Source organism: Halichoeres trimaculatus, unplaced genomic scaffold (genome assembly GCF_033239565.1).
Source record: "Halichoeres trimaculatus isolate MK-OKI-2021-1 unplaced genomic scaffold, fHalTri1.1 fHalTri1_scaffold_12, whole genome shotgun sequence".
Lineage (NCBI taxonomy): Eukaryota > Metazoa > Chordata > Actinopteri > Labriformes > Labridae > Halichoeres > Halichoeres trimaculatus.
In genome coordinates this window covers 33,479,721-33,493,386 of record NW_027437190.1, presented here as the reverse complement: position 1 = coordinate 33,493,386, position 13,666 = coordinate 33,479,721, and the positions used below count along the sequence as shown (strand labels likewise).

The following is a 13,666-nucleotide window of genomic DNA, read 5'->3' as shown; positions in this document are numbered from 1 at the left end:
TTTTCACCTTTAGCTTGTGTTTAAGTCTCTAGCTTTCATTTAAGCCTTTAGCTTATATTTTGGCATTGAGCTCATTTTAGTCTTGAGATCATGCTTTATTCTTTAGATTGCGTTTTAGCCTAGAGCCTGCATTTTAGCTTGTATTTTAGCCTTTAGCCTGCCCTACAGCCTTAGGCTCGTACTTTAGCCTTTAGTTCATTTCAGTCTTGAGATCATGCTTTAAACTTTAGCCTGTGTTCAGCCTTAAGCTTGTATTTTAGCCTTTAGCCTGTGTTCTAGCCTTTAGCCTGCATTTTAGTCTTAAGCTTGTATTATAGCCTTTAGCCTGTGTTTTAGCCTTTAGCTCTTTTTAGTCTTGCGATCATACTTTATACTTAAGCCTGTGTTTTAGCCTTTAGCCTGCCTTACAGCCTCAAGCTTGTATTTTAACCTTTAGCTCGTTTTAGTCTTGAGATCATGCTTTATACTTTAGCCCGTGTTTTAGCCTTTATCCTGTGTTTTAGCCTTCAACCTGTGTTTTGGCCTTTGGCCTGCATTTTAGCCTTTAGCTTGTATTTTGGCATTTAGCTCACATTTCAGCCTTTAGCCTTTGTTTTACCCTTTAGCCTGTGCTCTATCTCTCTTCTGTTAAGCTTTCTTCTGCTCTTCTGTCCTTTTTCTGTCTGACAGTTAGGCCCCAGTGTCCACCATCACTACAAAATTAATCACAGAAATTGTTTTCAGTAGAGAAAAACACAGATTTCTCTTCTCTCTACTAAACTGAACCTCATCTCTTTCTGTTTGCTTTTTTCAGCCTGTACAGAGAAAATATTTTGGAGGAAGAAAGACAATTCGTGACTTTGTCAAGGCCGGAGGAAAGTCCTACGACCTCATTTACGCAAACTGTCATCATGCAGCGAAGGCCATGATGAGTCTGTGATTTTCAATTCATCAGTTTCCTTCAGGCTGAACAGATGATTAATCAGTGATTCAGGTTAATAAAGGTCAAAACATTTAAGGGCACCATGTGGTTTTGTTTTTATCTTGTGTCAGAAGAGTTGTGGACTTTCCAACCTCTGAGATGACGCTCACACACTCAGTGTTCCTCAGCAGTAAACAGGACGTCGTACAGCGTTTCTGTGGTTTGAAAAACTGAAATCAGATTTTATTCCTCATCAAAGTGTCCAACAGATTCTGATCTTTAGCATCGAACTGATTTTATTTCAATTTTAAGGAGAAACTGAGAAGACACGAGCTGTGACATCACTGGGTCAGTCGCTGCAGGCAACACGGTGAGGCACGACAGTGATCTCACACACACACACACACACACACACACACACACACACACACACACACACACACTCACTCATACACACACACAGAGACAGACGGACTCACAGACACGTATAAAACTGAAATCAGCATGATGGATTAAATAAAACGTCCTCGTCTGCTTCATGAAAGCAGAGACAGAAAATTAAAAACAATAAAAATTTGACTCAGTCTGGAAGGATCAGGTGTACATCCAGTCTCTGTTTGGTTTGAGGCTCCAGCAGCCAATCACAGCGCAGCAGGAGACCACCTGATTCAAAACTAACCAATGAAACCTGAGGAAGGCGTTTCCAAATGTGGCGGTCAGTCTGGCTCCCCGAGGGGCGGAGTTTCTGTTTCACCATAAAACGATGAGAAATTAAACCTTCGCCTCCGCCTGTGACGACGCAGCGGGGGGGGGGGCGACGAGTACGGCACGGCCAGGTGAAGCCTGATTGGTCCTCCTGTGACGACCTCAATCCAGAGATCTCCCACAAACAGCGCCGCCTGGTGGTGGATCATAGAGACGTCTCAGTGTCCACCACTTTCCGTTCTTCCTCGTTCTCCACGTTTATCTGCACGCTGGGCAGCTTCTCTGTGCTGGAGACACCGAGACAAGGATCAGGAGTCTGAGGTCATCCGTAAAACTCTGAACAGAAACACTTTGAAACACAAGAGCGCCTCACTCTGACTCCACAAAAACTTCTCCAACTCCTAAAGTTTTACAGGTGAGATTAGGATGTTCATCTGTCTGATCTCCTCACACCTTAAAATAAATAAGACTACCCACTAAGAGCGAGTGAGCCAATCACAGAGAGCTTCAGCTGATGATGTCACAGAGCAGGTTTACCTCTTGCTGCGTTTCAGACCTTTGCTGCCTTCAGAGTTCATCGCAACCGACTTCCAGATGCCGCTTTTCGCCATTTCATCTGAGATGTTCACCTCCGAAGGGTCCGCTCTGCACACACACACACACACACAGGAATATAAGTTAGTGTCTCCTGTGTGTTTGTAAGGTGCTTTGACATCTCTATCTCTACCTTTTCAGGTTTTTGATCGGGAAGTTGATGATGTTTCCTCCATCGTACGGCTGATCCTCCTCCTCCTCCAGCATCCGCCGAGCGTCCTGTCAGAGGAAAACAAACAGAGGACACTGTAAACAGACGTAAACAAACAGGGTGCTGTCAACAAAAGTGGGCTGCAAACAAACAGAGGACTATGGAAATTAAGAGGACAAGAGGAAATTAAGAGCTGTAAAAAAAGGGGACAATGGAAATTAAGAGGACAATGCTCACAAAAAGAGCTGTAAAAAAAGGGGACAATGGAAATTAAGAGGACAATGTTCACAAAAAGAGCTGTAAAAAAGGGGGACAATGAAAATTAAGAGGACAATGTCCACAAAAAGAGCTGTAAAAAAGGGGACAAAGTAAATTAAGAGGACAGTGTTCACTAAAAGAGCTGTAAAAAAGGGGACAAAGTAAATTAAGAGGACAGTGTTCACAAAAAGAGCTGTAAATAAGGGGACAGTGGAAATTATGAGGACAATATTCACAAAAAGAGCTGTAAAATGAGGACAAAGTAAATTAAGAGGACAATGTAAATAAAGAGGACGACATAAACAAATGACATGATGCAAACAAAGAAGACAGAGTCTAAAGTCGTCTTTTAGATGTGTAGCTACTCGCCTCCTTCTCTTTCTTCTTCTTGTCGTCGTCCTTCTTCTTCTTGCTCTCTGGTATCAGGTCGTCCAGCCAGCTCAGCTCCCTCTTCGTGAAGCAGAAATCCAGAAGCTTCCGGATGAACACCAGAGCCAGGACCTGCGGGCGTAGGAGTAATAACGATAGTGAGCCTTAACATCATAAAACACATCCTCTCCTCTGTCTCTGCCTTTCTCACCATCATGGGGAAGACGACGGCAGCAGCTGAGACCTTGATGACCCAGAGGACGATGAGGCAGGACAGCTGCACCACGGTGAAGATGTGGACCTTCCACAGGGGGACGTAGCGCAGGTAGATGAGGTCCGGCTGGTGTTTGGCGGGCATGCCGAACAGTTTAATCCGGTCGAAGAGCTGCAGGACAAAGAAACAGGACGTCAGAAAGTTTTAGAGACACACAGGTGAAGACCTCGGAGGACAGACACTCACCTGGATGCCTTTGAGCGAGGACACGCCCATGTAGAGGAAGACTCCGTACAGGACGGGCATCGGGATGAACTGAAGGACAGGAAGAGGTCTGAGCACGGTCTGATTATCAAACAGCGGCGTGGACAAACATGAACAGGTGTGAGGGTCACCTTCAGCGCTGACGTCATGAAGACAGAGCAGCCCATCAGGACGAAGATCATGAAGCCCGTCACCCTCTGCTCTCTGATACCCAGGAACTTCGGCTGCTCCCCCGGCGCCGCGCACTCCGACTCCAGCTTCAGGCTGTTCACGTGAGAGATGGAGAGCACGGTCGCCGCCACGAACCACGGGAGGCCCATGATGGAGCACACACCAAGCATCACCGCCACCACCAGCAGGTCCAGGTGGTAACCACAGCCTTTCTGCAACCAGGACACAGAGAGAGGTAACAGAGCGCCACCATCACACAGCCCCTCCATCACGGAGCGCCTCCATCGCACAGCCCTCCATCACCCGTCTTCACCTTCAGTTTGTTCTCCTTCCTGTTGATGATGACAGCGGTGATCTGCTGGTCCATGAAGATGAGGATGGTGCAGAGCAGAGCGGGGACCGCAGCCACCAGGAGCGTCCACCAGGGGTTGGGGCCTAACGGCGAGATTAGCCAACCTCGATGGCTTGAAGTGGGCTGGTGACAACAGAGAGAAGTTTGATGTCACTTCTTGGAGGAGTTATGTATCAGCTGCACTGGATGGTAAGTGGCATTTATTTCTAACGATCTGGTTAGTCTACGGTATTTCAAGAGAACTGTTTAAATATTACTTTGACAAGTGAGTATTTGTTTATCAGGAGGTTTAAATAATTTTTCTACAGTGCCTTGTATCTGTGACCATAGTTAAGTTTCAGTTTCTCCTCTCCTCCCTGCTTTGTGTGTTGCTGGTTAGACCGGTGCAGTGTGAGCTCAAATGAGCTCCATCAGATTCAGATGAGAGTTTTGACTCTAGTTTGTGACCAAAAGACTATCTATGACAGTGAGAAAAGGAGACACGAGTGAACCTTTATTTCTCTAAATCAAGTTATAAGGCGCTTGGTTGCTAGGCGCCGCCCTGTTGGCTATGGCTGCCTTTTGCAGCAGCTCTCTCTTCTTTGTCCGTTTCTTGTAATTTTTTTCGTCTCTTTTGTTCGTAATCTTTGCATTAGGAGTGATTCATTACTTTGTTTGGCTCATTTGTTGGTCATGGACACCAAACTGGTTTTGTCTTCAGTGATATTTTTACTATTTTTTCTCCTGTGTTTGTCTGGAGATCCTACATGTAACCATGTCTGCATTGTTTACATGTGAAATCAGCTGTTTGCAGCCTGTAGCATGTCAATGCTAGCTGGTGCTAGGCCAGATGTTTCCCACGAAGTGAGGAGAAGGAGGTGAGGACGACGTGCTGGTTCTCAGGTGTGAGCTAAGAAGTGTCGACATGGACCTGTCCTTCCATCCATCGTTATTGGGAACGTAAGATCTATCTCCAATAAGATGGACGAGCTAGCTGTGCTAACCTGGCAACAGAGGGAATACCAGAGGGCAGAGTAGCATCATGCTATTCACAGACATGGCTAACAGAGCTAACATCAGACACCAACACCACATGTGAAGAGCTTCACCTGCTGTGAGCAGACAGGATCCAGGAGACAGAGACTGAACAGACTGCTGAAGAAGCTCAGTCCTGGACCCTGTGGAGGTGGAGGCTGGCTGACTGGACAATGATGGACAAGCTGTCAGCATCTATTTTCTTATGGAGCTTTTTACACTTTCTATACACTTTCTTACTTTTGTTTTCTTGATTGCTGCTGTGACTTCAATTTTGTTGTACTTGTTACAATGACAATAAAGTTCTATTCTATTCTATTCTATTCTAATCTAAAGACCGGCAGCTGTCAGGCTGTCCAAGAATAAAAAGAATTATAATTTTATTTATAACTCAATTTTCATTTCTACAAATCTTAAAGTGCTACAATATCAAAACTCATATATGAGTTCAGTGATCTTTCGCTTTAAAAGCAACACAGCACCTCATTTACTTGATAAACAAGTCGCACCTGACTCTAGGTGGATGGACCAGCCAAACTTTGAAAAAGGTGAGACTTGTAGTCCAGAAAATACGGTGATTTCACAAACTTTCTGCACACTTTTCCTTTCAGATGTTGTATTTTATATTTTGTTGTAAAACCTGCTAAAGTCTGGTTCATGCTGGAGTAACGTGACCAGCGGGGGAACATGGCGGCGAGGGGGGCAGTTGTGCATGAGTACGGCACAGTTTGGACGGCCAGTGTGATCGCGCCCTAAAGTTCCTCAGAGTTAGACGACTTCTTTCTGAGGATTTAACTTTTGATCTCCCCCTTTTTAACCTCATCTTTAACCAAAGGAAGAAGTTTAGAGATTTACCCTAAAGCTCCTGCTCCTCCTGTCAGGATTCAAACTAATATAACCTCCTGTTCACTATACATTATCATACATCACCCCTTACATCACATGACCCCTGAAAACCCACTGCTGCGGCTTCATTCATCGGCTGAAAGGTGTGTGTGTGTGTGTGAGTGTGTGTGTGTGAAGCAGGGGGTCGTTGCTCTTCATTTATGATCTCTGCAGTGATGACCTTAAACCTGAACCCTGTTGTGTAATAAACCATCAAACACACACACTGATAACACACACAATCTGATTACACACACACACACACACACACACAGAGGTGAGAGGAGGAGTGTTACCTCGAAGCGGTCGGGCACGTTGAGTTTGGGTGAAGGAACTCCGACCAGATAATCCACCAGCACCATGATCATGATGGTCAGGAAGACGGCGAAGTCGCTGATGGTCGACCGGACCTGAGGGAACAGAAACGTTTAGGAGGAGTAACAGTATGTGAGTGTGTGTGTGTGTGTGTGTGTGTGTGTGTGTGTGTGTGTGTGTGTCAGACCTTGGTGGGGAAGTATCTCTTGGTCTTGAACTGTTTGAGGAAGGAGGAGAGGAAGAAGGTGGTGAAGAAGAGGATGATGGACCAGAAGAGGACGTCAGGGACATAGGGACCGCCATGGCCGCAGGCGGAGCCCACAAAGGCCCCGTGCAGGGATACACACTCCTGAGAGATCGAAAGAGACGTCAGTGATCTCTCTGTTGATTCTCATGAACTGAGAGACTCCCACCCACTGATTAGCTCAGAAAAATGTGAAATATCCCTTTAATGACACGATACAAACTGAAAGACTAAAATTTTGGAGCTGTTTGAGTCCCGTCAGACCTTCACACTCAGCTGCTCCCACTCGATGGTCTCTGCCGTCAAGTTCTTCTTCATCCAGAGCTTCTGGACGTCGACGGACGCGTTGGTGGGCTGTGAGCACTGACACCTGCAGGGGGAGACACAGGTGAGTCAGGTGAGGTTTAAAGAAGAAGAAGAAGACGGAGAAAACCAGCAGCTGCACGGCTCCCGTCTCACGAGTAGAAGGTGAGGTTGTCCAGGTGGTTGTCCATGTTGATGGGGTACAGCTCGCCCAGGTGCACCAGCTTCTCCAGAGCCTCGTAGATGAAGATGATGCAGATGAGGGCGGCGAAGGCCTCCTCGGTGAAGCGGGTGATGTAGCAGACCAGGGAGCTGGCGTCTGTGGCGACCAGCACCAGGCAGAGGAAGGCGGTCCAGAGCCCGATGCTGGTCCTCAGGGACAGGTAGCACAGGCCGTAGTCACTGAGGGGGGACAGGAGGAGAGCGGTTTAAGCAATCTCTCTATCTTTACAATGAAACACAAACATCAGACAGGAAACGCGCAGTGATGTTACAAAATAAGACAATGAACGCTGTCATCAAAGTCTTTTAGGAAAGTTTCTGACTCGTTAAAAAAATATCTGAAATTCAGCCTCTGGAGTATCTGTTCAGTTTGACCTCATTATCTATGCAGGGATCAAAGTGGGCGTGGCTGATATGGTAATGAGGCAGCGCGTCCTGAATTTGGTCAGCAGAAAGACCAAACAAATCCAGAATCAGATCCCGAACCCCAGACTCCTCAACTTCAAACCAGAACATAAATAAATAAACTGGCTCCAGAGGGACACCAACTTCTCACTGGGCGAGAAAAAAATGCTGACATCAAGGTCAGGAGGCAGAATTATCACTGACAAAATTACACCACCCAAAACTAAAAACAGCCCAAATACCAATGAAATAGAGTGTTTCCAGAGGTCGTTACATTGCAGGAGGAAGAGATGGGCACCTTTCACATTTAAAGTGACATGAAACAGATGCCCGGTACCTGGCAATTGGAATTTATATCCAACAGTACGAATTTTTGGTACTTATTGCGGTAAAAAATATAACTTTGTTTAGAAATGCAATATAATTTTTTTCAATTAAACATATTAATTCTTCAGTATATAACCTTGCAGTGCTGTGTTCATGCCCCAGCATGGAAAATCACCTACTCTTCAACTCCCTCACAGTCACAAGGATGCGTTTAGGAACCAAGATATGGTACCTTTTGATTTTATGTGAATTGGTACTCGGCACTTTTGACAGAGTTTGGTCGATACCAGTGGCAGCTGCTGGTCAGTTTTCTTGGTCCTACATCATAAATTTGTTTAGTTATTTAAACATAAATTCTACCCTCCGTTCCCTTTCAATAAAATGATCTGTGACCATGTCGTACTAACCAGGTGTTTTTCCAGAGATTTTACCGGTGTTCTCTCAACGTTCGTTGTTTCTAAGAAAAGTAAACTCACTGGGGATCGATAAAGCCTCCGGATCCAGAACAACTGAGAAGATGCTCCGGTGGAGGGTCATACTTCAAGATCTCTGACTGGCTCATTTCACTGTCAATCAAAAAGGGATTCAGCCTCAGACAGATCATCCAATCATCATGCAGAAGCCCAGCGTCCAGGCCAGCCCACTGCCTCATAGACCCCCAGAGATGCTGAGCGTCCGATGGGCGGGACAAAGCCCAGCGTTTATCCAATGACCGTCCAGTTTCCACAGTGGAACAACCCACTCTACGCTTCCCCGCTGAAGTCAGAAGACGCTCAGCGTCCGACTGTGTTAAAGCGCTGAGACGCTGCGGGGATGAATGAGAAGGAGGTGGAGCCAGTTACCTGTGATAGGAGCTGATTCTGAACTAAAGATGAAGGAATTCTAGCTCAGATTTTGTCAATAAAATGTTCACACAGCAGAACATATCAACACTTTTTAGGGACATTTTAGGGGAAGCTGAGCTTCCCTTGCAGTCTTAGAGCAATCACCACTGCCCTGTACCTATAAAAGTACCTAATTCAGTACTCATCCCTACATGGAAGACAAAGGTTTGTTTATTGTTGATTTTTAATGTTTATTTCCATTTTTAAAGCCACAACAAATGCAGAGGCAAAGAAGGAATGCTGCCACATGGAAGTAAGGAATGCTTCCCCAAGGAAAGTACACTGACTCAAGGAAGGAAGGTCGCAAGGAAGGAACGAGTGCTGCCAAGGTAGGAGCCCTGTTGCAAGGAACACAGTGACACTGTCACAGTGACAGTGTGCCTCCTTGCCGAGGCACACTTCGGCAAGGAAAGGGAACACTGATTTGAAGACGCTGACAGTTTGGGTAAACACTGGACCAGAGATGCATGTGGTGTATTTTAGACTTCAGTGTTGATATCTGTGACCAACAACAGAGTTTCTCTGACCTCTGACATCCTGACTCTTAAACTCAGAATCTAAACCACTTCAGCGTGGCAGGTAGGGGGAGCTGTTCAGCAAACCACTCCTGTCGTTACATCATCACAGAGGCCGATTAAAACCCCCTCGTGGAGGCTTCGTCTTTCTGTTTTTGTCAAAAGAAACAGAGCGGAGGCTTTTCCCTCCCATCTGCTCAGGGTTCCCAGGTGAGAGGATGAATCAATATAAGAAAGAAAGAGAGTTTTTCATCAAACAACCTCTATGTTAACTTTAGGACACAGAGACATGGACATGCACAAAAGCTGTGCAGGAATCAGAGCAGATATCTGACTCTGCTGTTTCTGGATGTTTGTGTGTGTTACCTCTGGGCTGAAAGATAAGAAGTGCTGACCTCTGTGTGAACCAATCAGAGCGCAGAATGATCAGTGGCTGAACACTGACCTGATCAATAACTCCATCAATCAGTTACTGATGTCAGAGAGGTTGGACATGAAGAGATGTTTCACTCAACAATGAGCTGCTAATGATGCTAACAGCTGTTAGCAGCAGGATGAGACAGTAAAGACATCAAACAGAGGCTCTGATCCAATCAGCTCACAGATTGATGTAAACGTTGACCCTGTGGCGTTGAGCTAACAGAGGATCTGAGCAAACAGAGCGTTGAGCCATCAGCCTCTATAAAAGCCGTCTGGCGCTCTCCTCTCCTCTCCTCGTCGCCTCTCATCATGTCTCGCCTCCTCCCCGTCCTGCTGGTGTCCGCTCTGGTCTGCCTGGCCCGGCTCGGCTGGGCTCAGCCCGTCGACATGCGGGCCGAGCTGAAGAAGATGCAGGCCGCCATGGAGGAGCTGAAGGCCGAGCGGCGAGGTGAGAAAACGAAACCTCAAAAACCACCATCCTTTATTTATCACTGGTCGGGTCTAATTTAACTGGATGTATAATAAAAATTGATGCAACCTTTACCTTTTAAAGTTAATTACGATAACCATAAACTGTTTTGATTTGTAGAGATGTCTGTGCGTCTGGAGGCGTCTGAGAAGGAGCTCAGGGAGATGAAAGGTGAACTTTAACTCTTTACAAACACACTGAAGAGCTCAAAACTGATCTGTTTACAAGTTAAACTCAGTCCGTGGGATTTATTAAAAGGGAACTATGAGGGAATGTGGGAAAAAATTCAGACTACTGCAGATTTTCCTAAATCTTCATCTCTACATGTGTTAAAGCCAAAACTATACAACGAGTTAAAGACGTTTGTTTGATTCAGAAACACCTAAAGTCGCCTTCGCTGCTTCGCTGGGAGGAAACGGCCTCGTGAAGACCACATCCGGCAACAAAGACCTGATCTACAGGGAGGTCCTGACCAACGTGGGCGGAGCCTACAACCCTGAGACAGGTGAGCAACACGACTTTGCACAAACTTTAAATCTCAGTGAAGTGTCAGGTAAACACAACAGATGTTCAATCTTTCCTCCAGGTGTGTTCACGGCACCAATTCGTGGCGTCTACTACATCCGCTTCACCTGCAACGGCCCCACCGACTTCCCCCGGAGCGCCGTCCTCTACAAGAACAACGCAGTGATCCAGCTGATCGCACACGAGCAGGAGTCTGGCGCGGGCAGCGACACAGCGTCCAACGGCGCCACCCTGCTGTTGCAGCAGGGCGACACGCTGAAGATGGTGCTGTGGCACAACACGCAGATCTGGGACAACAGCAACCACCACAGCACGTTCAGCGGCTTCCTGCTGTTCCCCATGTGAGCAAAGTGTGATACCTGAGGCTGACTGAGGGGGGCGCTAACATAAGAAAACATCACCACTGCTCCAAAAACCAGAGTCTTTAACCCTTCTGTCTTTTCTGTTCCTGGGTCAAAGGGTGGACGAAGCTCCCAAAGACTTCGACCCTGAAGCTGAGCTGAAGGACCTGAAAGCTTCAATGAAGCTGCTTCAGACTGAAAACCAGGGTAAGACTCGGCGAGCGCCGCTCTGTGGATTTCAAACATTAAACACCATGAGGGGTGGTTTGTTTCTCTAGCTGCATTTAGACCAAAGCAACGATTGTCTAAATTTAGTTTTGGGGAATAAATCTACCTCAGACAGTAGCCCTACCTGAGGATAAGTGCTTTCCAGAAGTCCAAGGATTTTTGTGACGTGGCTCTGAGCCCCGACTCTTAGACCACAACTTTCTTAGGCAGCAACTCTCTTAGGCCTTGACTCTCTAAGACCACGAGTCACTTAGACCATGGCTCTTACAGTCTGTTTGTCACTCAGGCCTTGACTCTCTTGACCCACAACTCACTTGGACCATGGCTCTCTAAGGCCAAGTCTCACTCAAGCCATGACTCTTTTTTGGCCACAGCTCTTGGGCCAAAGCTCCCTTAGACAATGACTCTCTTAGACCATGACTCTTAGATCATGACTCTCTAGGACCACGATGCTCTTAGACCACAAATCTCTTAAACTATGAGTCCCTTAGACCATGACCCACTGGATCATCATTCTTAGATCTTGACTCTCTTAGACCACGACTCTCTTAGACCATGATTCTTAGATCATGACTCTCTTAAAACCATGATTCCTACGCCATGACTCTCTTAGACCATAACTCAATTAGTCCATGACTTTCTAAGACCACCACTCTCTTGGACTATGAGTCCCTCAGACCACGACTCTCTTACACCACGACTCTCCTAGACCATGATTCTAAGATCTTGACTCTCTTAGACCATGACCTTAAGTCCACAACTCTCTTGGACCACAACTCTCTTAGACCACGACCCTCTTAGACCAAGAATCCTAGGCCATGACTTTCGTAAAACATGACTCTCTTAAAATGTGACTCTCTTAGACCATGACTCTTTCAGACCATGACTCTCTTAGACCATGACTCTTTCAGACCATGACTCTCTTAGACCATGACTCTTTCAGACCATGACTCTCTTAGCCCATGACTCTTAGACCACGACTCTCTTAGACCAAGATTCTTAGATCATGACTCTTTTAAAACATGACTCTTAGAATATGGCTCTCTTTGACCATGACTCTCCTTGGCCACACCTCCCTTAGGCCACAACTCTCTTAGATCATGACTCTCTTAGACCCTGACTCTCTTAGATCATGACTCTCTTAGACCATGACTTTTAGATCATCACTCTCTTTGTTCCTTTAAATGTCCCAAACCATCTTTGGTGAAAAGAAGCACCATCAAAATCTTTACAGGCTGAACATCCCGCTGCTAACAGGCTATCTGCAGAGCTACAAAGCTTGTTTGTCTCTTTCGTTGGTGTTTACTGTTACTGAAAGGCCTTTGTTGTTGTCTTACTACCCACTGCCCAGGACTTGTTTTGACAGAAACTAAAAGTTCCTCTACCCTTCGGTCCAAATGTAGATTTAGTGTCTTGCTGTTTGTTTTTTCTTCTCTGTTCCCATAATGAACAAAAACATAAAAATGTGAAATAAGAAAAGGTCATTGATCAGTTATAGTCATTTTCAGAAGTCAGTTCTTGGTTGACCAGTTTTCCTGGATTGTTTAGCGGGATTAAAGTTAAACTGGAACACCTGATGAGACAGGACTCTGTGTCTATTAAATTCTTTATTTTCTGTGTTTATCTGTTTTTGTTTCAGGTCTTAAACAGAGACTGGAGTCCACAGCGACGGAGCTGAAGGCCATGAGAGGTCAGGTGATCTCTGAATAATCACTGATTAACTCTGACACTCGGACTCAAAGTCAGACCTCTGCCTCTCCTGGACTGTGGCCTGTTGTTTAAACCATGACAGGAGAGCGCCCCCTTGTGGATTCAGTCAGTGCTTACAGTGATGATTACTTCAGGGGCTTGTTGAGAGCAGGGACCAAGGTCTAAATCTAATCCAGGATGGTTCCTGTAGTCCCTCTTAGTCCTGCCCTTGTTTTCCTCTGTCCCTGTGTGTGTAGACATACCTAAGGTGGCGTTTGCAGTCTCTCTTGGCGGTGACGGTCTTCAGAAGACCACATCAGGAAGCAAAACCCTGATCTTCAAAGACGTGTTGACAAACATCGGACAGGCGTACAACTCTGAGACCGGTCAGTGACGACTGAGCTGCACACGCTCGTGTTTGTTCAGATATTTCAGAGCAATCACACGCCTGAAGAAGTCGACCCTAACCCTGACCTTCCTCTTCCTCCTCCTCCTCCTCCAGGTGTGTTCACCGCTCCCACCCGTGGCGTCTACTACATCCGCTTCACAGCCAACGCCCCCACCGACTTCCCCATGAGCGCCGTCCTCTACAAGAACAACGCAGATATCCAGCTGATCGCCCACGAGCAGGAGTCCGGCGCGGGCAGCGACACAGCGTCCAACGGCGCCACCCTGCTGCTGGAGCAGGGTGACAGGCTCTCCATGCAGCTGTGGCACAACACGCAGATCTGGGACAACAGCAACCACCACAGCACGTTCAGCGGCTTCCTGCTGTTCCCCATGTGAGGAGGAACGCCGCCGTAAAGATCCCAGCTTCTGAAGTTTGTCCAATAAAAACTCAACCTGAGCTCAGAACGTCTCCCTTCTTTCAGCTTTATGACGTCTTAATGTTGTGGTGCAT

General features: G+C 46.5%; 3 protein-coding genes across 5 annotated transcripts in view; 2 read left to right on the top strand and 1 right to left on the bottom strand.

Moving 5' to 3' along the window:
* Positions 1-1,113: 1,113 nt before the first annotated feature.
* Positions 1,114-13,666, bottom strand: part of slc4a7 (solute carrier family 4 member 7) — a 41,569-nt gene continuing 29,016 nt past the window's right edge. For all 3 annotated transcript variants that reach the window (XM_074682631.1, XM_074682630.1, XM_074682632.1), the window contains 12 exons: positions 6,897-7,142; positions 6,702-6,807; positions 6,381-6,542; positions 6,175-6,288; positions 3,941-4,102; positions 3,588-3,839; positions 3,439-3,507; positions 3,190-3,363; positions 2,979-3,110; positions 2,334-2,419; positions 2,144-2,251; positions 1,114-1,893 (listed from right to left, as the gene is read on the bottom strand). In XM_074682631.1, the coding sequence (XP_074538732.1) occupies positions 1,812-1,893; positions 2,144-2,251; positions 2,334-2,419; positions 2,979-3,110; positions 3,190-3,363; positions 3,439-3,507; positions 3,588-3,839; positions 3,941-4,102; positions 6,175-6,288; positions 6,381-6,542; positions 6,702-6,807; positions 6,897-7,142 (1,693 nt within the window). In that variant the 3' untranslated portion in view covers positions 1,114-1,811. The remainder of the gene's footprint in view (positions 1,894-2,143; positions 2,252-2,333; positions 2,420-2,978; positions 3,111-3,189; positions 3,364-3,438; positions 3,508-3,587; positions 3,840-3,940; positions 4,103-6,174; positions 6,289-6,380; positions 6,543-6,701; positions 6,808-6,896; positions 7,143-13,666) is intronic.
* On the top strand, positions 8,839-10,852 carry LOC141800543 (complement C1q-like protein 3). Its single transcript, XM_074683147.1, has 5 exons — positions 8,839-8,907; positions 9,730-9,961; positions 10,103-10,153; positions 10,359-10,487; positions 10,569-10,852. Exons 1-5 carry the CDS (start codon positions 8,839-8,841, stop codon positions 10,850-10,852), a joined length of 765 nt encoding a protein of 254 aa, XP_074539248.1.
* On the top strand, positions 11,028-13,551 carry LOC141800542 (complement C1q-like protein 4). Its single transcript, XM_074683146.1, has 4 exons — positions 11,028-11,055; positions 12,716-12,766; positions 13,023-13,151; positions 13,268-13,551. The coding sequence occupies exons 1-4, from the start codon at positions 11,028-11,030 to the stop codon at positions 13,549-13,551; spliced, it is 492 nt and encodes a 163-aa protein (XP_074539247.1).